The 23,553-nt window shown below is 50.0% G+C and overlaps 1 protein-coding gene across 1 annotated transcript; it reads right to left on the bottom strand.

Annotated features, from left to right (window-relative positions):
• Positions 1 to 1,603: 1,603 nt before the first annotated feature.
• Positions 1,604 to 8,843, bottom strand: POLR1H (RNA polymerase I subunit H). Its single transcript, XM_066251075.1, has 5 exons — positions 8,683 to 8,843; positions 8,373 to 8,539; positions 8,031 to 8,134; positions 7,292 to 7,401; positions 1,604 to 1,819 (listed from the first exon to the last, which is right to left on the bottom strand). Exons 2-5 carry the CDS (start codon positions 8,506 to 8,508, stop codon positions 1,795 to 1,797), a joined length of 375 nt encoding a protein of 124 aa, XP_066107172.1. The 5' UTR covers positions 8,509 to 8,539; positions 8,683 to 8,843; the 3' UTR covers positions 1,604 to 1,794.
• Between the last annotated feature and the right edge of the window lie 14,710 nt (positions 8,844 to 23,553).

Raw genomic sequence — 23,553 nt, 5'->3', positions numbered from 1 at the left:
AACCACTTTACATTCTCACCAGCAGTGTCCTCTGGTTCCAATTTGCACTAGGCCAGATTGGCACACTTAGCACCAACAAAAATAGGAGACGTTGTAATATTGACGTCGATGTCAGTCTCCTCAGTGAAACTGAATTTAGCTGCATTCATTCAGCCAAGGCTTTCTCTCTGGGATAACGGGCAAGAAAGAGTAAGCAGAGAAATGGTTATGAACTCTAACACAGGACGATTGGATGCTAGGATAGAAAAAATACATGTGCGGGTTTCTCAGGGAGCAAGAGGGGTGAAAAGGGAATCTGAAGGCAAATATTGTTTTTTCTTTAGGTAAAAAGAGTCGTTTAAAGTCATAGGTGTGTGGGCTGAAGGACGTGCACTTGGGGTATATACAAAGCGGAGATGTCAGGGAAATGCCGACGAGACTTGACAGGCAGGCTTGGTTCTGAGCAAGGCCCTGTATGCTTGGCTAAGGAACTTGGACTTGATCCAGTCAACGTGATGGGCCAGGGAAGAGGCTTACCATAGGGCAGGAACATGAACAGATTTGTTTCAGATTTCAGGAGTGGAGCAGGGAAGGTAACTGCCAGAACAGTAATGTACACTGCAGAAGATTGCCCGGCCCATCCCTCAGAGTTGCTGAGGGGGTCAATGTCCGAGAGCTCTGAATACATAAAGGGTCACACGATTACAAGATAATCATTATTAATTTTCATCTCTTGATCACCATTTAGGTCAAGGAATGCAGGAATACTGATTCCCAGACTAAAATCTCAATGTTTATTGTGGCTGGACTATACACTGTTTCTTTCTTTTTTTTTTTTTAAGACTTTATTCACTTTAGAAAGGAGGGAGGAAGGAGGAAGGGAGAGAAGGGGGAGGAGGGGAGAGGGAGAGAGAGAAGAGGGGAAGGAGCAAGAAGCATCAACTCCCATGTGTGCCTTGTCCTAGCAAGCCCTGGGTTTCAAACCTGCAACTTCAGTGTTTCCAGGTCAACATTTTATCCACTGTGCCACCACAGGTCAGGCCCATTTTTTTCTCTTTTAAGTATTTGGTTCAAACTGAAAAAAGCAAGATACAACTCAGTATAGCGCATTAAAAAAAAAAAAAAAAAAAAAAAAGCAAGCCTGACCAGGTGGTGGCAAAGTGGATAGAGCGTTGGACTAGGATGCAGAGGACCCAGGTTCGAAACCCCAACGTTGCCACCTTGAGTGTGGACTCATCTGGTTTGAGCAAAGCTCACTGGTTTGAGCAAAGCTCACCAGCTTGAGCCCAAGGTTGCTGTCTCGAGCAAGGGGTTACTCGGTCTGCTGAAGCCCCCTGGTCAAGGCACATAAGAGAAAGCAATCAATGAACAACTAAGTGCCACAACTACAAGTAGATGCTTCTCATAAGAAAAAAAATTTTTTTTTCTTTTGAATCTCTCACTTTCCAAACTCCCACTTTTTGTTCCCATAAACTCGAGAACCAAACACTCATTGCTGGCTTTATTGTTTTGGCTTTTCCTCTCTCCTTCTTTCTCATCTTATACTCTTTCTGTAGTTGAGTCTGTAAACTCAGTTAAATTCCATTTAGAACAAGACATTATAAGTAACATACATATGTCTGGGTCGAACTGAAGAATACAGCTTTAATAGGATAACTCCACTAGGTACAGAGGTGCCCTGGGGACATGGTAATCCGCTTCTCCTCTGGGAGTAAACACTGCAAACAGCGGATGAACAGGGACCGGGAAACCCAACATCCCTTCCCTTCCACGGAAGAGGAGAGGGGGCGATGGTTGAGTCGCCCAGAAAAAATATCAAGAGTCTTCCTTCTCCTGGAACCTACGGAGAAACAAACGATTTATTTTTCACATTGGACTAAAGGAAGAGTTTCTAGCAGTGTAAGACGAAATACTCAAATCATCAAGGACTTATATTTATAACACTGTGGAAGACTCACTTCCCTAAACGATCCTCCAATTTCAAGCCAACTAAAAATGCTGGGAATAAAAATACATCTAACAGCCTGACCAGGCGGTGGCGCAGTGGATAGAGTGTCGGACTGGATGCCAAGGACCCAGGTTTGAGACCCCGAGGTTGCCAGCTTGAGCGCGGGCTCATCTGGTTTGAGCAAAAGCTCACCAGCTTAGATCCAAGGTCGCCGGCTTGAGCAAGGGGTCACTCGGTCTGCTGAAGGCCCGCGGTCAAGGCACATATGAGAAAGCAATCAATGAACTAAGGTGTTGCAACGAAAAACTGATGATAGATGCTTCTCATCTCTCTCCCTTCCTGTCTGTCTGTCCCTGTCTATCCCTCTGACTCTCTGTCTGTAAAAAAAAAAAAAAATACATTGAACAGCCTGACCGGTAGTGGCACAGTGGATAAAGCATTGACCTAGAGTGCTGAGGTCACTGGTTCGAAACCCTGGGCTTGCCTGGTCAAGGCACATGTGGGAAGCAATTACCACAAGTTGATGCTTCCTGGACCCCACCTGCCGCCCCCACTTTCTCCTCTCTCTAAAAACATCAATAAATAAAATATTTTAAAAAATAAAAATACATGGAACAGCCCTGGCCAGTTTGCTCAGTGGTAGAGTGTCGGCCTGGCGTGCAAAAGTCCCGGGTTCGATTCCCGGCCAGGGCACACAGGAGAAGCGCCCATCTGCTTCTCCACCCCTCCCCCTCTCCTTCCTCTCTCTCTCTTCCCCTCCCACAGCCAAGGCTCCACTGGAGCAAAAGATGGCCCTGGGCGCTGGGGATGGCTCCTTGGCCTCTGCCCCAGGCACTAGAGTGGCTCTGGTTGCGACAGAGCGACGCCCCGGATGGGCACAGCATCGCCCCCTGGTGGGCGTGCCGGGTGGATCCCAGTTGGGCGTATGCGGGAGTCTGTCTGACTGCCTCCCCGTTTCCAGCTTCAGAAAAATACAAAAAATAAAAAATAAAAAAAAATACATGGAACAGCCTGACCAGACGATGGCACAGTGGATAGGGCATTGGACTGGGATGCAGAGGACCCAGGTTCAAAACCCCAAGGTTGCTGGTTTGAGCGAGGGCTCATCCAGCTTGAGTGCGCAGTCACTGGCTTGAGTATGGGATCATACATGTGAGCCCAAGGTTGCTGGCTTGAGCAAGGGGTGGCTTGAGCAAGGGGTCACTCACTCTGCTGTAGACTCTCAGTCAAGGGACATATGAGAAAGCAATCAATGAACAACTAAGGTGCTGCAACAAAGAACTGATTGTTCTCATCTCTCTCCCTTCCTTCCTGTCTGTCTGTCCTCTCTGTATCTTTCTCTTTATCTCTGTAACACACACACACACACACACAATATATATATATATATATATATCACGCAAATTATGACCTTGAAGTATACAGAGATTTCTTGGGACACAAAAAGCACTAGCCATAAAACAAAACCAAAAAAAGCCTGACCAGCAGTGGATACAGCATCAGCCTGGGACACTGAAGACCCAGGTTCAAAGCCCCAAGGTCACCAGCTAGAACAGAGGGTCACCAGCTTGAGCGTTGGAACATAGATATGACCCCATGTTCACTTGCTTGAGCCCAAAGATTGCTGGCTTAAAGCTCAAGGTCAGTGGCTTGAGCAAGGGGTCACTGGCTCAGCTGGAACCCCCGTCAAGGCACATATGAGAAAGCAATCAATGAACAACTAAGGTGCCACAATTATGAGTTGATGCTTCTCATCTCTCTCCTTCCTGTCTCTCTCTCTCTTGCAGAAAAAAAAAAAAAAAGGATAAATGGGACCGAATAAAAATTTAAAACTTCTGCCTGACCTGTGGTGGCGCAGTGGATAAAGCGTTGACCGGGAACACTGAGGTCACCGGTTCAAAACCCTGGGCTTGCCTGGTCAAGGCATATATGGGAGTTGATGCTTCCTGCTCCTCCCCTCTTTCTCTCTCTCTCTCTCTCTCTCTCATTCTCTCTCTCCTCTCTAAAATGAATAAATAAAAATTAAAAAAAAAAATTTTTTTTAACTTCTGCCTGATCAGGCGGTGGCGCAGTGAATAGAGCATTGGACTGGGATGTGGAGGACCTAGGTTCAAGACCTCAAGGTCACCAGCTTGAGCGCGGGCTCATCTGGTTTGAGCAAGGCTCACCAGCTTGAGCCCAAGGTCGCGGGCTCAAGCAAGAGGTCACTCCGTCTGCTGTAGCCCCCCCTCCCCGTCAAGGCACATATGAGAAAGCGATCAATGAACAACTAAGGAGGCGCAATGAAGAATTGATGTTTCCCATCTATCTCCCTTCCTGTCTGTCTGTCCCTATCTGTCCCTCTCTAAATGTCTATGCCACAAAAAAAAAAAAATTAAAACTTCTGCTCATTTAAAAACAAGAAAATAATAGATATCATTTTCTATTAATAGATATTACTTTCTATTTCTATAATAATACAGTATTTTCTGGGAAAAATACTCTCAGGAGATACAGTATAGCTAGCTAACAAATATTTTTAACCCATGGATGAGGTGGCAAGAAAGTAAAGGCCATCCTCATGCTGGGTGAATGATGTAAAACCAGGAAACTAAACGGGTGAGTTAACCCGGAAGCCCTGCACCATCTTCCTCCTGCAGTTCTGACGGCCACAGGAGCAACGTCAGACAAACCCACAATGTCTGACAGGAGATGCTCTACATACATCTGGGACCCCCAAGGGGCTACCCCTCGGTTAAAATGAACAAGAAAAAAAATGGCCTGACCTGTGGTGGCGCAGTGGATAAAGCGTTGACCTGGAAGCCCTGAGGTTGCCGGTTCAAAACCCTGGGCTTGCCTGGTCAAGGCACATATGGGAGTTGATGCTTCCAGCTCCCCCCACCCTTCTCTCTCTCTCTCTCTCTCTCTCTCTCTCTCTCCCCTCTCTATAATGAATAAATAAAATCTTAAAAAAAAAATGAACAAGAAAAAAAATCCAGTTCTGCGGAAAGGGGAATTTGCGCCACTAGGCAGAGGAAGAACAATCTCTCGTGACGTTTTCTAATGTCATTTTTGCAGCCCAGATTCAGACTACCTACGGAGACCAGAAACATCCTGAAACCAATAATTTACTTAAAGTGATTCTGGCTTGGTAGTGCCTCAAGGCATCTGAACAAGAACCACAGATACTAAGAATACAGCATTCCCCCTATGCCTCAAAGAATTCACATAGTTCAAATTCTTAAAAAACCATGAACTTACAGTAAAAAATGACAAAACAACGAAGAAAAACACCGCGAGAGTCAGCAGAAATAACAGCAGCATCAAACCCACAAAAACTGTGGGTATCAGAACTATGAGACAATATAGCCACATTTAAAATATATGTTAAGTATAGGCCCTGGCCGGTTGGCTCAGTGGTAGAGTGTCGGCCTGGCGTGCAGAGGTCCCAGGTTCAATTCCCGACCAGGGCACACAGAAGAAGCGCCCATCTGCTTCTCCACCCCTCCCCCTCTCCTTCCTCTCTGTCTCTCTCTTCCCCTCCCGCAGCCGAGGCTCCATTGGAGCAAAGATGGCCCGGGCACTAGGGATGGCTCCTTGGCCTCTGCCCCAGGCGCTAGAATGGCTCTGGTGGCGACAGAGCGACGCCCCGGATGGGCAGAGCATCGCCCCCTTGTGGGCGGGCCGGGTGGATCCCGGTCAGGCCCATGTGGGAGTCTGTCTGACTGCCTCCCAGTTTCCAGCTTCAGAAAAATACAAAAAATAAAATATATGTTAAGTATAAAAGGAGCAACTAAAATTATAATTAAGGAATTTGGAATTATTGAAAATGACTGAGGCAAAAAAAAAATGACTAAGGCAATTTCAAAAATAAGTAGAACTCAAAGATTTTTTTAATATAATAATAATAAAATAAACTGAAGACAGAATTAGTGACCTTGAAGAGAGACCTAAATAAATTACCCAGAAGCAGCATAGAGAGAAAGAAGTGGTAAATATGAACGACAGGGTGAGAGAAATGGAGGATAGACACTCTAATACACAACTAATTAACCCGAGTTCTAGCATGTGAGACTGAGAACACAGGGGAAATGAATATTCAATGAGATAATTTCTGATAGTTTTCCAAGGTTGATGGGGGAAAAAAAGAAAAAGAAATATCAATCCTCAGTGTCAAAAGCCCAACAAATCCCTAACAGGAAACACCTTGATATATTGTAGCAAACCTGCACAACACCAAAGACAAAGAGGCGTTCTTTTTTTTTTTTTCCTGAAGCTGGAAACAGGGAGAGACAGTCAGACTCCCGCATGCGCCCGGCATGCGCCCGACCGGGATCCACCCGGCACGCCCACCAGGGGCGAGGCTCTGCCCACCAGGGGGCGATGCTCTGCCCATCCTGGGCATCGCCATGTTGCGACCAGAGCCACTCTAGCGCCTGGGGCAGAGGCCACAGAGCCATCCCCAGCGCCCGGGCCATCTTTGCTCCAATGGAGCCTTGGCTGCGGGAGGGGAAGAGAGAGACAGAGAGGAAGGAGAGGGGGAGGGGTGGAGAAGCAAATGGGCGCTTCTCCTGTGTGCCCTGGCCGGGAATTGAACCCGGGTCCTCCGCACGCTAGGCCGACGCTCTACCGCTGAGCCAACCGGCCAGGGCCAAAGAGGCGTTCTTAAAGCCACTCAGAGAGCCTGTGTTCTTGAAATCATGCACAACTAATCCTCGAGAACACACAACTTCCTTCAGTGGAGTGGAAGAGTCCAACATAACATGCTCACCACTAAGCAATACCTTGCCTTCTGTATTTTTCATTTCCTTTTAAAGATGTTAAAAGGTTTTGGTCCCTGTCATTAAAAGGATAAGAGTCTAATTTTTAAAAATAAAAATGGCCAGCCTGACCAGGCGGCGGCGCAGTGGATAGAGAGTCAGACTGGAACGCAGAGGACCCAGGTTTGAGACCCCGAGGTCGCCAGCATGGGCGTGGGCTCATCTGGCGAGCCTTGCTCAAACCAGATGAGCCCAAGGTCGCTGGCTCCAGCAAGGGGTTACTCGGTCTGCTGTAGTCGTGGTGTCGTCGTCGTCCCGTCCACCCCCCCCCCCCCCCCGCTAAAGAACCGCAACAAAGAACTGATGCTTCTCCTCTCTCTCCCTTCCTGTCTGTCTGTCCACATCTGTCCCTCTGTCTCTCTCTCTCTGTCACACACAAAAATAAATAAAATAAAATAAAATAAAATAAAAACGGCCACAAATCTCCCTATGACCATCTCTGTACAAAAAAAATGGATGGGACCAAAAGAAACAACTGTTGACTCAGTACAGAGTCAATCACTGGATTTGATGAGTTAGCCAACAGGCTGAGGAAGGTCAGGGGCACGGGAGAGAGGATACTGACCTGCAGCTGGTGCAGGTGTAGAAGACAGTCTGCCCTTCGTCGGCTGAGCGCATCTGTCGGGTGTAGTAGGCCATTCCCTCGTGACCGCAGCGAGAGCAGCGCCTGTCCACCTGGGAAGCAACGGCTGGGTTACGGGGCCTCATCATGGAATCTGCTCCTTTGTCGCAGAAAGCAGCTTACAGACCCCGGACCCTGCTGCTCTCAAGGTCCCCCTCTTCTGTCTCAGAATTGGGTACAAAACTCGCCACATCTCAGCAATCAACCCTCTGAAGGAAAAGTCCCTGCACAGATATAAATGGCAATTAACTTCAGAGCAGGGGTTACTTGGAGACAAGAGAGTTTGGAGTGCGTTGAAAATAACAGGAGACTGGCCTGGGGTTACTTGAATGCATGTATGCAGAATTCTTGGAGAAATGCCTTCAAGAACTAGATGTCCATTGTGATTGATAAGCTCTGGGACTCTGACTCTTCTCCTGTCCTTGTTCACGAAGGAAACAGTAGACGTGCAGGGTTGGGGATGAAACCGATGGGAAGAAAGGCTTTTGTAGCTTTCTAGTTTCATCTGCTGAGCTGTGGCTTTTGGAACTCAATCAACATGCAGGGGCGCAGTTTCTCGGGGCTGAATCCGCCTGAGTTTCAGCCCTTTGCTACATTACCTTCACCTGATGTGTCTTATTCCTTGCGAGTCCCGTAACACCCCTCCCAGCGAGGCCCCCCGTGATGTCATTCATCCACTTACCACGGGACCCTGGAATTCAGGAGGACCTTCCTCCATCGACGTGTGCACGGCTGTCCCCCGTGTGTTGAACACGACGGAGGTCTTCACAACCTTCCCTTCGAAGTCTGCCCGGGCGGGTAAAGCACGGGTGGTACTCACACGCGGAGGGAGCCGAGCGCGCGCGACGCCCTCGCGGTGAGACGGGGTGGCCCCATGGCATTCCCTCCAGGTTTATGTCGCGAGACCAAAACAGTAGAGATGCCTGATCTGCTTCAGTGTCCCACGCCGCCCATGGGCCCGACCTGGAGGTCCCCAAGCCTCCGACCCTCCCACGCTGCCCGGGAGCCCCTCACTTTAACGCACCTCGCACGTGGATGGAGAAGCCACAGCGGAGACAAGTGACGACATCCTGAGTCCCCGGCAGAGGCAGGACGGAGCCGCAATCCGGACAGAAATCCAGGTCACACTGGAAGCTGGAGCCGCTGCCGGCGAGGTCCATGACGGACAGGACGACGGGTGGTGGTCGCGGGCTGGGAGGGGAGGAGCAGCTTGTTAACCAAAGAGAGAGGGTCACCCCCCTCCCCACTCAGAGGTCACTCCTTTTCAGTTCCTGGACCTAACGATACATAACTCCATTCCCACCACCCCTCCCCACCCCACGCATGGCTCGTGCCTCTGCGACCGGACAGCCGGAGCGCCCGGAATTCCCAGCCCGGGTCGACTGGGGGCTCCCCTGGGGCAGGGCAGAGGAGCCAGCCACCTCCGCGGGCTAGAGCGCCCGCTCGGCGCCGACCAGCGAGGCAGCGGGCGCCGGCGGGCTAGAGCGTCAACGCGCTCCCGCCTGGCTGTGACGTCATAATGAAGCGCAAAAGCGAGGCCGAGGCGGGGGGCGGGACTTCTAAGAAAGTTGGTGGCGTCACGCTCAGCGTGGCTCTGCGACTTCAGAAGAAAATGGGTGAGGGATGGGCCTCCCGCTACTTCTCCTCTTGGGACCTGATTCTGGGATGATGTTTATTTTCTTGGTCTTGCGTTTGACCGGGACCCATTGTAGGGCGGGGGGCGTTCCCCTCGAAACAGATCTTCACCCCACTGAAGAGGAAGACTGTCTTAGGAAGAGAGAACTACAACTCCCGTCGTTCTTATGGGGTGCCCGTGTGCGGCTGCGCGTAGTTTCAAAAAACCCCCAATAAAGCTAAGCATTTTGGGAGTTGTAGTTCTAGCGGTCCTGGGGTCTCGAGGGCCGAGCCAGGGCTTTCTGCGGAAAACAACCTGGCCCGCGTGCTCTGCGGCGGGTGGGGCTCTCCTGGGCCTCTGGAAGGTGCCAGTCAGCTTCTTAAGGGACAGAAGTGGTGAGGGTGGCGAGGGTGAAGCTGGAGGAGGGATGCTTAGTGCCAGGGAATGGAAGGAAGCCGGGATGAGGCCCAGGACTTGGTAGGTGATGGGACAGAAGAGGTTAGCGCACCTCTCGAGAAGGGCAGTCCTGGGTAGGATTTCACTAAGACTTAGTCCAGTTGGCTTTCATTCGCACACCTTACCTCCATTGTCCTCGTCCCGCACCTCCTGCCCAACCAGCATTAAGTCATCATCCATTAGGTCGGACAAGTGACACTTCCCAAGTCTTCTAAAACACGAGGACAAATCTCTTTAGAAATAATGGTCCTTTCAGTCATCCGTAAGTACAGTCTAAAGTAGAAATTTGTCCTGAAAAGAGAACTTCTAGATGAGTTTTCCTAGTTAACACCCAGCTGGATCGCTGTGCTATAAAACTCTCAAGCCGTCCCTCTTTTCTCCCCTGGAAGAGACAAGATTGTGGTCTCTCCTTGAAAAGGGGCTCTAGCCTTTCTTTCTCTGCAATAATGGAAAGACACACAATAGTGGCATGGCTAAAACTCAGAGCAAGTCCCATAATTTCACTTACCTGGGTGTCACGTTGTCTGTCTGACAAAGGAAGGTCTGTCTGTTGCTGAGCCCACAACAATAGGTGTTTTTTTGTTTGTTTGTTGTATCTTTCTGAAGCTGGAAACGGGGAGGCAGTCAGAAAGACTCCCGCATGCGCCCGACCGGGATCCACCTGGCATGCCCACCAGGGGGAGATGCTCTGCCCATCTGGGGCTTCACTCTGCCACAATCAGAGGCATTCTAGCACCTGAGACAGAGGCCATGGAGCCATCCTCAGTGTCCGGGCCAACTTTGCTCCAATGGAGCCTTGGCTGCGGGAGGGGAAGAGAGAGACAGAGAGGAAGGAGAGGGGGAGGGGTGGAGAAGCAGATGGGCGCTTCTCCTGTGTGCCCTGGCTGGGAATCGAACCCAGGACTCCTGCATGCCAGGCCGACGCTCTACCACTGAGCCAACCAGCCAGGGCAGTAGGTGGTTTTTATTCTCACATCTCTGGGGGTCTGTCTCCTTTAAAATGGAAATTGAAATCAGTGCTCTTCCCTTACCAACTTTTCCTTTTTATTGAAAGACCACCATCAATGGAACACTGTCCTAGTGCAGTAAAGGAACACAAGCATTATATAAGATGTGCCCCCTTTTTAGTGAAAGTTTACAATCTGTTCAGTTAGTATTTATTGAGCACCTGTGCCACTCTGTACTGAGGCTGGGACAGCAACGTTGAAAACTGTGTTCTCTGACCTTAAAAATGTACAAAAGAATAATTAGAATACAGTAAAATGTATACTAGTAGGACGAAATGTGAGAACCCAGGACAGGCATATAAAACAAATATGCCTGGATACTTCGAGGAAGACTGGTAAATGTTTTTGTGTTTTTTTTTTAAAGTTCAGATCTTCTCTTGTTTTTTTTTTTTTGTTTTTTTTTTTTTATTTTTATTTATTTATTTATTCATTTTTAGAGAGGACAGAGAGAGGGAGAGAGAGAGACACAGAGACAGAGAGAAGGGGGAGGAGCTGGAAGCATCAACTCCCATATGTGCCTTGACCAGGCAAGCCAGGGTTTTGAACCGGCGACCTCAGCATTTCCAGGTTGACGTTTTATCCACTGCGCCACCACAGGTCAGGCAAGACTGGTAAATGTTTTAATAAAAATAGGCACCATGTTATGGGGAACCTGAGAGAGAGAGGCTCAGATAGGATGTGATGAGGATAATCACCAGCCCACAGATAATTAGTTATGAGAACGTGGGGTCACAGACTCTGATATTAAAGTACTGTGATAGAGGCTGTGTACTGAGAAATGAAAGTAAAATGGTCATTTTTGAAATCTCAAAATAGATGTACGTAGGAAGGGAAATAAGAGCATACCTAAGAGGTCAGTGTGATCCAGTGTTTGGTATCAGATCCTTTCTGATAATACAGACACATCAGTGCAGTTATAGATATAAATTATCTGTATTCCCACCCTTTATGAGTCTAATACTCAGTATCCGAATTTTAAAAGTGATATATGAATACAGATATCACAACATAAACCATGACTGACTTTGGAATGAGCTGTAGAAGTAAAACTGTTAAGTGTGCAGAAGAAGGCAAAATCACTGTTGCATTGGGAAACGAGAAGACTTGATAGAGAGTTAGAGGCTTGACCTGTGGAGGATAGACAGCTGGCATGAACTGAGAACTTACCGCACGTCCAGCATTATGCCGAGCTCTTTCATCTCGTTTGCATCTGTCTTTTCTTATCCCAAGAGGAAGACTTTTGTCCTCTATCTCCATTTTATAGATGTGGAAACGGATGTAAAGAGAAACTAAGCTGCTTGCCCTGGGTGACACACTGAGGAGGTGGTGGCCTTAGGATCCAAACGTAGCCCTGTCAGGCTTCAAATCACATGCTCTTAACCATAAAGAGAATTAAAAAAAAACAAACATACAAATGAAAAGCCAGGCATCTAGGGTGGCTTAAATATGCCTCACAGTAAGCTCAGAGTAGACCAGAGGTGACGTAAAAGAGTTGGTGGCCTTCACTTGGGCTGCCGTCCGCCTGTCCTTCAGACCAACCCAGAGTGAGCACAGGTTCCCCTCACAAGGGGTTCAACAGGGAGCGGTGTCATAATGGACGTAAGGTGCAGGGTGGAGGGCAGCAAGAGGAAGAGCAGGACTTCAGGACAAAAGACTCGTGGGCAGACATGCTCTATGTGCTGATCGAGGCAGAGAGGGCCCGGCTTGAGAAACTGAACAACGAGAAGGAACTCGGAACAATTCAGTCTAGAACGTTCTCAGAGGGCAGAGGAGGCGGGGGCACCGGGCAGTCGGGCACAGGTGTGCTTGGGCAGCACTTCACCAAGGAACCCGTTTCTCCTCTCTCCCGACAAGATCCAGAATGGTTCGCGTTGAGTCCCCAAGAAAAGTATGCTTTTAATTTATATGAAGGAATGGATGCTAGGCTCTTATTGAAAGAGCATTCATGTCTGACCTGTGGTGGCACAGTGGATAAAGCGTCGACCTGGAAACACTGAGGTCGCTGGTTCAAAACCCTGAGCTCACCTGGTCAAGGCACATATGGGAGTTGATGCTTCTTGCTCCTCCCCTCCTTCTCTCTCTCTCTCTCTCTCTCTCTCTCTCTCTCTCTCTCTCTCACCTCTCTAAAATTAATGAATATAATAAAAGAGCACTCATTTTATTTTTGGCCACCATGGAAATGCAGTGATTTCCATGGGGTAGTCTTGCCTAATTGGCAGGTTTTCTCTTTCTAAGTGAAAATATCCTTCGCCGTGGCCAACACAACTGGGGTGTAGTTTCTCGTTTGTTTTTGGTTCGGTCAGTATCTGAGACACGTTCTGACATCTCCCGGGGTCTGACCTACCTTTGCTTTCCTCTTTCAGACTGGCCTGGGCAAACACATCTAGAGACCCTAGGATTGCTTCCGGTCAGCAGTCACCACTGGAGAAGAAAATATTGGTAAATAAATCATACAGTTTGCAACTACTAAGAGAAAGAACCTTAGGTTTGAACATCTTTCTGCCAGAGTGACACCCTCGGGCAGTGTGCCCACACGGGCATGTTTTCTAGCTGTTATCTGTATTTGTAAGACAGAGGAATATTCTGAAAAGTCCCAACACTGTATATTTTTTAAAACTAGTTATTGATTTGGGTGGTAGATACTCCAATTCTCACGGCTCACAGGCTCACCTGGGAATGATGGGAGCACCAAAGTAAGATCACTCATCTTTTCTTCGTGTCCGTAGTCAGAGTAAGCTCCTGTTTAAAAGTGTTCCACGTAAAAAAAAAAAAAAAAAAAAAAAGATGGTCACACTATAAAATTCTGTCCCTGCCTCTGATAGCATCTAGGTGGTGTCCATTCAAAAGCAGCCAGGCAGCTGATAACTAAAAAAAATCAGGAAGAGTATGAGACGCTGTGCAGGGAGCAAGACCTGTCCCTGGACTACTGGCTGGCCCAGGCGGAGTCGTATTATAACAGAAGATGGGTGCGTGTGCCGCAGGCACAGACGACCGGCAGCGACATCCAGACGCAGCCAGAGGGGAAACCAGCCCCACGCAGAGAGAGACCGGACCAGTGCCTGGTGCCTGAGCGGGAGCTGAGGCAGATCGAGAGGCACGTACGTGCTCGTGGAGCAGGGCGGGGCCAAGGATGGGAGAAGAGCGCGGTCGGCCAGCCCGTCCCCTCCCCCGGCCAGACCGCAGTCCCCAAAACTGCGCCGGGCGAGCGTGGCGCCCAGGACGCGCAGACGAGGAGACGGGTCCGCGAGCGGGAGGAGACACGCCGCAGAGCGCACCGGGACCGCATGGTTCGAGCGAGAGAACTGACCGAGCGAGATGAGCTCGAGGAGAGGTTCTTGCGAGCCAGCCGGAACCGGCCGCCCGCCGCGGAGCGGGGCCAGAGGACCGGGAAGGCGGCCGAAGCGTTCGAGAGCGTGGCTGCCTACCCGCTGCTCCAGCCCGGCGGGCGGCCGGTTCAAGTGGACGTCCGCGTGGAGAAGTCTCGGGAGAGAGACGAGGAGAACGCGACTTTGGAACCTCACGGAAGAAAATTTTTAGCTATCCCACCCTTTCTGAGAAGTCAAATAAGAAAACGAAGAGATTGACCAAGTTTCAGTGCGTTTCTGATAAAACCGTGTCTTAGGTAAAACAACTCTTTTTTCTTTCTTTTTTCTTTTTTCTTTTCTGAAGCTGGAAACGGGGAGAGACGGTCAGACAGACTCCCGCATGCGCCCGACGGGGATCCACCCGGCACGCCCACCAGGGGCGGTGCTCTGCCGTGACCAGAGCCACTCTAGCGCCTGGGGCAGAGGCCAAGGAGCCATCCCCAGCGCCCGGGCCATCTTTGCTCCAATGGAGCCTTGGCTGCGGGAGGGGAAGAGAGAGACAGAGAGGAAGGAGGGGGGGAGGGGTGGAGAAGCAGATGGGCGCTTCTCCTATGTGCCCTGGCCGGGAATCAAACCCGGGTCCCCCGCACACCAGGCCAACGCTCTACAGCTGAGTCAACCGGCCAGGGCTCTTTCTTTTTAAAAAAAAAAATTTTATTTATTGATTTTTAGAGAGAAGGGAGAGAGAGAGAGAGAGAAGAGGGAGGAGCAAGAAGCATCAACTCCCATATGTGCCTTGACCAGGCAAGCCCAGGGTTTCGAACCGGCGACCTCAGCATTTCCAGGTCGATGCTTTATCCCACTGCGCCACCACAGGTCAGGCCAACTCTTTTTTCTTTAATGTTCTCTTCCCTCTCCAGAGTTCAGTGAATAATCCCGTTTGTATCAGACATAGAAATACCTGGCCTGACCTGTGGTAGCACACTGGATAAAGCGTTGGCCTGCAACGCTGAGGTCCCCGGTTCAAAACCCTGGGCTTGCCTGGTCAAGGCACATATGGCAGTTGATGCTCCTTGCTCCTCCCCCTTCTCTCTTTTTCTCTGTCTCTCTCATCTCTAAAATGAATAAATAGCCTGACCTGTGGTGGCGCAGTGGATAAAGCGTCAACCTGGAAATGCTGAGGTCGCCGGTTTGAAACCCTGGGCTTACCTGGTCAAGGCACATATGGGAGTTGATGCTTCCAGCTCCTCCCCCCCTTCTCTCTCTGTCTCCCTCTCTCTCTCCCTTTCTCCTCTCTAAAATGAATAAATAAAATTAAAAATGAATAAATAAAATCTTTAAAAAATATTTTGATAACTTTAGCTCAAGCAGCAAACTTGGTGGCTGTACACACACACACACACACACACAATGTAGCTGTAGCCCTGGCTGGATAGCTCCCTTGGTTAGAGCACTGTCCTGAAGCAGAGGTTGCTGGTTCGATCCCCGGTCAGAGCACATACAGGAACAGATCTATGTTCCTGTCTCTCTCTTTTTCTCCTTTCCTCTCTTAAATCAACAAAATAAATATATATTTTTTAGCCTGAACAGGCGTTAGTGCAGTGGATAGAGCCTCGGACTGGGATGCGGAGGACCCAGGTTCGAGACCCCGAGGTCACCAGCTTGAGCGTGGGCTCATCTGGTTTGAGCAAAGCTCACCAGTTTGCACCCAAGGTCGTTGGCTTGAGCAAGGGGTTACTCGGTCTGCTGTAGTCCCATGGTCAAGGCACATATGAGAAAGCAATCAATGAACAACTAAGGTGTCGCAACGAGAAACTACCGATTGATGCTTCTCATCTTTCTCCATTCCTGTCTGTCCCTATCTGTCCCTCTCTCTGACTCTCTCTCTGTCTCTGTAAAAATAAATAAATAAATAAATAATAAAATAAAATAAAATAAAAATATTTTTTTATATGTAGTTGCAAACTGCTGGGATTTTCCTTTTTTCTTTCCTTTTTTGACAGAGACAGAGAGAGTCAGAGAGAGGGACAGATACGGACAGACAGACAGGAAGGGAGAGATGAGAAGCATCAATTCTTTGGTTTGGCACCTTAGTTGTTTGTTGATTGCTTGTTCATTGATTGCTTTAACATATGTGCCTTCAGGGGGGGGGGGCTGTAGCAGAGCAAGTGACCCCTTGCTCAAGCCAGTGACCTTGGGCTTAAGCCAGAGACCTTGGGCTTCAAGCCAGTGACCTTGGGCTCAAGCCAGAGACCTTGGGCTTCAAGCCAGTGACCTTTGGGCTCAAGCCAGCGACCATGGGGTCATGTCTGTGACCCCACGCTCAAGCCGGCTACCTCAGAGTTTTGAACCTGGGTCCTCCGTGTCCCAGTCCGACGCTCTATCCACTGTGCCACCGCCTGGTTATGTGGGATTTTCAATTTGAATGTTTTTACAGTAATGACCCCTATCCAAAATGAACAGTGCCTTACAGACTCTGAAGTGGATTGCTAGGTTCTAACTTAAGAAGATTTAGAAAACCAGGAAATACGTTTTTCGAGGAGCACACCCAGCTGATAGTTCCTCAGCTCTTCCACGTGAGTGTACTGGAAATTCCCAGGAGGTAAGGTACCAGGTGGGGGGAGGGTAGATATATATTTTGAAGGAAGGAGTTTCCTTCATGTGGCTTCTTGTTGTCTCTATAAAGCAGGAGGCAGGGTCATCGGTTTCGAGATAAACAGTCTTGAGTAGTCAGTTCCAAATATACCAGAGATGCTGGAATCTCTTATACTCGAGCCTGCCTTTTACAAACACTGCTCACAAAAATGAGGGGGTCAGGGACCGTGCAGATGCTCCAGTACTTCCAGCCTTTTGTGGAGTGCATTTTCACCCATGAAATGAAAGTTGGTCTTGCATCTCATTTGCATATAACCGAACTTTCTTTGACTTGTCCTCTGTTTTTCTGATGTTCCTGTGTAATAATAATATTTTTAAAAATCCAATGCTTCTTTTTTTATTGCTTCATATTCATTTTGAAATATCCCCTAATTATTCTGTGAGCAGTATAACACTGAAAAGTTTGATGAGTTGAAATACAGTAGCGTCATGGTTAAGATTTCTTGTCTGCAAGCCTTAGAAACTTGCTCGGGCTAGTGTAAGGAAAAGAGGAAATTGGCAGGCGCTATCTTAGGATATTTCACGTGACTGAGCCTCACAGGAGGTTGGAACCCAGGCAGTAAGCACTTCTGCCGGCTCTTGTCTCTGCATCTCTGTCGTCTGTCCTTCCATCTGCTCACTCTCCTTTTCTGCTCGCCCCTTTCACTCTCTGTCCTCATCGGGAAGGTGTCTTAGAACTTATGCTGTTGACTCGTCTTTCTCTCCTTCTATCCAACTGCTCCCTCTCAGTGGGTCATTCGTATTGACCTATAAATATGCTGTAAAGCCAGAAGGCACGGCCAGGGCTGCCACTTACCAAAGCAGCCCGGCCCATGCAGGTTCGCATTGGATTCGGACAGTCGGTAAAGAAACAACGGAGCCACAAACTGGTGGGCCATAGACTTTAATCCTAGCTTGCACCCGGCGGGCAAATAAAAACACACACTGGGCTCCAAAACCCACTCACATTCAGTGCTCCCAAAGCCACTGACTTATCCAAGTTTCCTAGAATCAAAGGTTTCTAGCTCACCAGCCTTATTCTCCTCAGTTCCCCATCTCCTTCCTTATCCCAGATACAAACTCTACACAAACTGGCATCTCACTCAGCACTCCGCCATTTTGGCTGCTTCTCCTGGCCACATGGCCTCTTTCTGCTCTCTGCTCTGCTCCCTCTGCTCTCTCATGCTAATCATCTCAGGAACCAAGAGGGCCAACTCTCGTTCTGCCCCCATTTTATAGTGTAGAAATCCAAACCTTTAATCCAATATACAAAACAGGGAAGTCTCCATACAAAGTCACTTCTCTGAGGCATGATGGGATTGTACCACCTCACATCAAAAAGGGTAGGAAAGGCTTAATCCCAAAACCAAGCCGCAGGCTACAACGATCCTGCCTGCCCAGAGACACACATTAATATCACCTGGGCAACGGCCTCCACATGGGCAGCGGCGCCATCTTTAACAAAGTGAGCATAATACATTTTATCTGCCCAACACATACTCAAGTGTTTCCCATTTATTTTTTTTTAATTTTTTATCTTATTTTATTTATTCATTTTAGAGAGGAGAAAGGAAGAGAGAGAGACAGAGAGGAAGAGACAGAGGAGAGAGAGACAGAGAGGAAGAGAGAGAGGAGAGAGAGACAGAGAGAGAGAGAGAGAAGGTGGGGAGGAGCTGGAAGCATCAACTCCCATATGTGCCTTGACCAGGCAAGCCCAGGGTTTCGAACCGGCGACCTCAGCATTTCCAGGTCGATGCTTTATCCACTGCGCCACCACAGGTCAGGCCGTGTTTCCCATTTAAATAAGCCACACTGTTCCTGGCTGGTGGTGGCTCAGTGGGTCGAGCGCTGTTGACCTGGGACACTGAAGTCACCGGTTGGAAACCCTGGGTTTGCCCGGTCAAGGCACAAGTAATCAATGAACAGCTAAAGTGAGCTGATACTTCTCATTTCCCTCTGTCTCCTCTCTGCAGAATCAGTAAATACAATCTGTAACTAAGCTACATTGCTATTTCTTTTTGTGTGTGTGTGACAGAGTCAGACAGAGGGACAGATAGGCGCAGAAAGACAGGAAGGGAGATGAGAAACATCAATTCTTCATTGCGGTTCCTTAGTTGTTCATTGATTGATTTCTCATGTGTGCCTTGACCAGGGGGCTACAGCAGAGTGACTGACCCCTTGCTCAAGCCAGTGACCTTGAGCTCAAGCTGGCAACCTCGGAGTTTCGAACCTGGGTCCTCTGCATCCCAGTCTGACGCTCTATCCACTGCGCCACCGCCTGGTCAGGCTACTACATTGCTATTTCTTTGCCTTCCTTCAAAGTCAAGTACCTTAATCTGTACCAGCCGCCCACATTCTGGCTTCAGGGCCCATCAACCCACCAGTCCCCTTTCACAGAGTCCTCAGAAAACTCCATGTAGCTAAAGCCTAAGGACAGTGAGGGTGGCTGGGAAAGTAGGACAGGCGGAAAACCTGACAACCTGACAGGCGTTCCGCGGCACAGGAGGCAGATGAACAGTTCAAGCAGGAAGCCAGGACTTAAGAAAGAGGAGAGCGCCGGCCAGTGGTGGCAGAGTGGATAGGGCGCCAAGGTTGCCAGTTCAAACTCCAAGGCAGCTTGCTCAAGCCCAGGGTCGCCGGTTCAATTCCCCCATCAAGGCAGACAGAAGAAGCAATCAATCAGTGCACAGCTGAAGTGGAGCAAGGAGTTCCTGCTTCTCTCTTAACTCTCTCCATCTCTCTAAAAAAAAAAAGGAAACAAAACAAAAAGGCAAGGAAATCAATGACCCTGAGGAGTTGGAGATCAGGCAGGGGACCATGGGACCCATTTTAGGAACTAGAATAGGAACCCAGGGAACAAGGGAAGCAGCCAGTCGTAGGACCCAGGATGACAGACCGCAGAGCAGGAACAGGAATGCTAACAAGTCCGGCCATGGACCATGGAATTGGCTTCCACCAGGGTTGGGACAAGTCATCTTAGGCCCATGATGGAGAACCTTATTATAAAAACCACCCACTTTTGCAGTGTTGGTCAACCTGGTCCCTCCCGCCCACTAGTGGGCGGTCCAGCTTTCATGGTGGGTGGTAGAGGAGCAACCAAACGGCGCCGTGATTGGCCCACCGCAAAAGCTGGAACGCCCACTAGTGGGCGGGAGGGACCAGGTTGACCAGCCCTGCAAAAGTGGGCGGTTTTTATAAAAAGGTTCGCCATCACGGCCTTAGGCTGAGCTGAACCAACAGTTGAGAACTAAGAAGGCCCAAGATAGGAACATTATCAGGTTCCAGGGACAGGAGGCAAAAGATAATAACGATATAACCCTTATACTGAACCAGGTACGGGAGGTAAGACCGAACTCATTAAACACGTGCCTGATACTATCTTTAACCACGAAGGTCAAAGTGCTTGAAAATTGAGCCTCAGGATGTCAGGGGTATAAGATCAGTGTTCCGTTTTAAATAGATCTAATCATAAAGTATTTTATTGGATTAGCATCACCAATTAGAATAAGGCTGAACAAGAATACATTTTATCCCCGAAGTGAGGTGGTAAGCACGTCTGCAACGCCAGGATAGCATTCCTATAATGTCCCTGTTACCGACCAGTCAATTTAAATAGTGAATAAACCGGCCTGGCCTGTGGGGGCGCAGTGGATAAATCATCGACCTGGAACGCTGAGGTCGCTGGTTTAAAACCCCAGGATTGCCGGGTCGAGGCACATATAGGAGTTGATGCTTCCTGCTCCTCCCCCCATCCTCTCTCTCTTCTCCCTAATAATAAACTCGTAAAAAAAATTTTTTTAAATAGTGAATAAACTGTACCTCATCTGTCATGACTCATACTTTTGTTGATAACCCAGTAGCAGCAAGGAGAGTCGTATTGAGGAAGAAAATAAAAGTGTCCTGTGTCAGAACACCATTATCTTCTCGTTAAACCATCAACACGGGGAACTGATAGACCCTGACTCGGCTGAGAAGGAGAAGCCAGGCGTGGCGCGTAGCCGTGTCCTAGGTCGGGGTCTTGGCGGACAAAGGTCACTCTTTACCCTCACTGAGCCGGTCCGTTGGCTTTTTTGCATCGAGATCACATTCCTTTTGCACGTCAGGATCATTTCCTGTTCCCCAGACCCCTTGCTGCCCAGAACAGAGACCACAAACCCGACATTGTTAGTGTTATCGTGTTCATTGTTAACTGCTAACTATCCCATACCCACCGAAGTGCAAAGAAAAAAAAGTTTGTTTCTTTTACTTTCTATCCAATCCGAGATTTCCCCGCCTCGCTTTCTCCCGCCCCCCTAATTGTTACCAGTGCGTTTCGTGTAAAACCCCCTCACACCTCCACATAAGATGCAAAACTGCCACTTTCCGACCATTTTCTCAATCCGTTGAGATTTTTGCTCCCTGGCCATGGTCGTCCATTAGGCTCAAATCCACTCCTAAAAATTCTCTACAGGTTTAGACGTTTCTCACCGCGACAGGGTAAACAAATGAAGGGATCGGGGCAGGCTGGTTTAGCTTCCTCATGGTTCACCGGAAGCGTGTCTGGCGTCCCGTCCGCCAGCGGTGTTCACGGTCTGAAGAGGGTGGTCACACACAGGACCGCTTCAACCTCATGTTTTTCCTGCCATGTTCCCCACCAGCCAACTATCTGGGAGACCCCTGGGTCCACAAACACAAATGGCCCATGAAGCAGGGCACTGTCACAGGCCCTGGGGACACTGAGAGATCCACAACCCGCGCCTGCCAGCCAGCCAGCTGGGACCAACCATGGAACCCGGACACCAGAGTGGTGACCCTGAAGGCACAGGGTCTGGCTCAGGCCCTGGGGCATCAGGAGGCCGGCTTTGGCGAGGTTCAATGCGGGTGGGCCTGTTTCCTCACCCCTAAAGATGGGATAACAACTCCTGCCTCCCAGGGTGTTGGTGCGGATTTAACGGAGGCTCTATTTACAGAAGCGTTTTTAGGATTGTAAAACCCGTGCCAATGTGAAATATCTCCATTGGGCTCATTAAAAAATAGAAAGATAACGTCCTACCCTGGCCAGATGGCTCGGGCGGTTGGAGCATCCGTCCTGAAGTGCAGAGGATGCCGGTTCGATCCCCGGTCAGGGCACGTAGAGGGGTAGATGGATGTTCCTGTCTCTCTAACTAAAATCAGCCAATAAATTACCCCCCAAAAATGAAAGAAAAATGTCCTGAGAAAGGTTGGATTGGGTTTCGCTAAGGGGCGTTGGGAAGTAGAACCCTACCCCACGGGCCTGGTCGTCTCTGCTCCCCTCCCTCTGCCTGCCTGTCCGCTGTCCGCAGGTGGCTGGAGGCAAGCTCCGCTGCCTGCCCAAGGAAGCCGAACGCGGGGAGACAAGTGTCGGTGCGAAAGGAAAGAGATTTATACAGCTGCCTGGCCTTGGCTCCTACAGGGACAGGGAGGTGAGGGCCTCGCCCCCCCCCCCCCTCCATCTAATTTTCTTGCTAGCTTTTGGGGAGGTCGGACCCAAAATTCATCTTTCTAACCTTTGGCTGCTCAGTGTCAGAACCAACCCCTGCGCCGTCTTGGCCACCGCGGGACACCCCGTGGCGCTCCCGGACTGCCCTCTTGGTATCAGAATCAGTGGGGGGGGGGGGAGCAGGGGGCACAGGAGGACGCACGGTCAGGACGCCTGCGGACGCCACAGCGCTCAACCCCGCTCCGGACGCTGGGCACCGAGCGCGCAAACCCAGGGGAGCTAGCCGGAGTCCGCGGGGCGGCTGCCTTTGATCTTTCTAGGATGCTGTGTTCCTGTGCGTCTCTTCTGAGGGCCTGGGAAGGTCTCGTTTTTGTCTTTGGGGCTCTAGGTGATGGTGGTTGGTGGGTTGCTTTCATCAGAGGTTTCCATTTAAAATTTCAGCCTTTCCCCCCCCCAAGAGTAAACTAAGGCTGGGGCTAAGGAAAGATCTCAGCGCTAGGTGGCACCCGCGGTCACACCTGGTGGATGGGCGGGCTCCTGGGGCGGGGCGGGGCGCGGCGCTTCATTTCGAACTTCTTAGACTTCTGACCTGGACACGCCGAGGGGCGCACGGCCCCAGCCGGGTCGCGGTGGACCCAGAGAGATCGTGGGGGCCTGTCGCCGTCCTCCCGGGACAGCGGGCCCCGGCTGAATCCTTGGCGTCGGGTGAGTAGGCAGAGCTGCGCTGGGCTCCCATGGGTCGGGCCAGCGGAGGGTGCCTGTCCTGCGCGTCTCTGCCCCGGGAGCTGGGCTAGGGGTTAGCGGAGCGCTGCCGCAGACGAGCCCGGCTCCTAATTCTGGGTCTTGAGTGAGAAGGGTGCGGAATTAAGAAAACAGACTCATTAAGAAAAAAAGATGGGATCAGGAGGCCTCTTGAATGCTGATGGCAATATCCGAGCGCCCCATAGCCCCAGTTTGCTTTATTATATAGCCATATGCAAATCAAGGAAGTCCTTGATACAAAGTTACACATCTGAGGCAAAAAACAGGAACTCTCCCAAGGCATAAAGAGCAATCCCCCCACCATGCATAAGTGAAATCAACCAACATCTGAACAAACAAAGAGTCAGAGGAAGGGCATGTAAATCGCTTCCAGCAACTTAAGGAAGCAAGTGAACTGAGTGCAAATACTCAGCATCACAGCCAATATGGAGGTGGAGGGGGGAGGACTCAGCCTTTTGCTAAACCTGGAATCTACAAAGGCTCTTTGCAAGCACTTGCAGTCTACCACAGTGCGCCTCTCTTCCTGCAGGAGCTCCCGACCCTTGGGCGACTAGAGGGCGACCCGGGGAGTCAGGGGCGTAACCAGTGCGCTCCCACTCCCGGCGCGGAGGACCGGTCCTGGCACGTGCTGGGAAAGTGGGGGTCCCAGAAAGAAGGTTTGTTTAGGGGGGGAGGGGTGCGGGCCCGGGCGCACTGGGAGCGCGGGTTGGGGGCGCGCCGGGCGGGCCCGCAGCCTTCAGGAGCCAAGAATTAGCCGGCGGGGCTGGGCTGTGGCTGGAAAGGGCCCTCGAGGCGACTGAGCAGAGGTCCGAGGGCCATTTTTTTTTTTTCGGCGGAGGGAACATCGCGTGGGAGGGAGGACGGCGAGTTCCACGGCTGTGGTCAGAAGTGCCGTGCGAAACTGTTGACCGGTTTTCGCGTTCGAGTCTTGGGTGGGGTCAGGACTGGAGACTAGGGACACATTCCCGCGGAGACTTTCTGGAAGG

The sequence above is a fragment of the Saccopteryx bilineata genome, chromosome 1 (assembly GCF_036850765.1).
Source record: "Saccopteryx bilineata isolate mSacBil1 chromosome 1, mSacBil1_pri_phased_curated, whole genome shotgun sequence".
Lineage (NCBI taxonomy): Eukaryota > Metazoa > Chordata > Mammalia > Chiroptera > Emballonuridae > Saccopteryx > Saccopteryx bilineata.
Note: the sequence above shows the minus strand (reverse complement) of the source record. Positions and strands in the feature narration are given on the sequence as shown.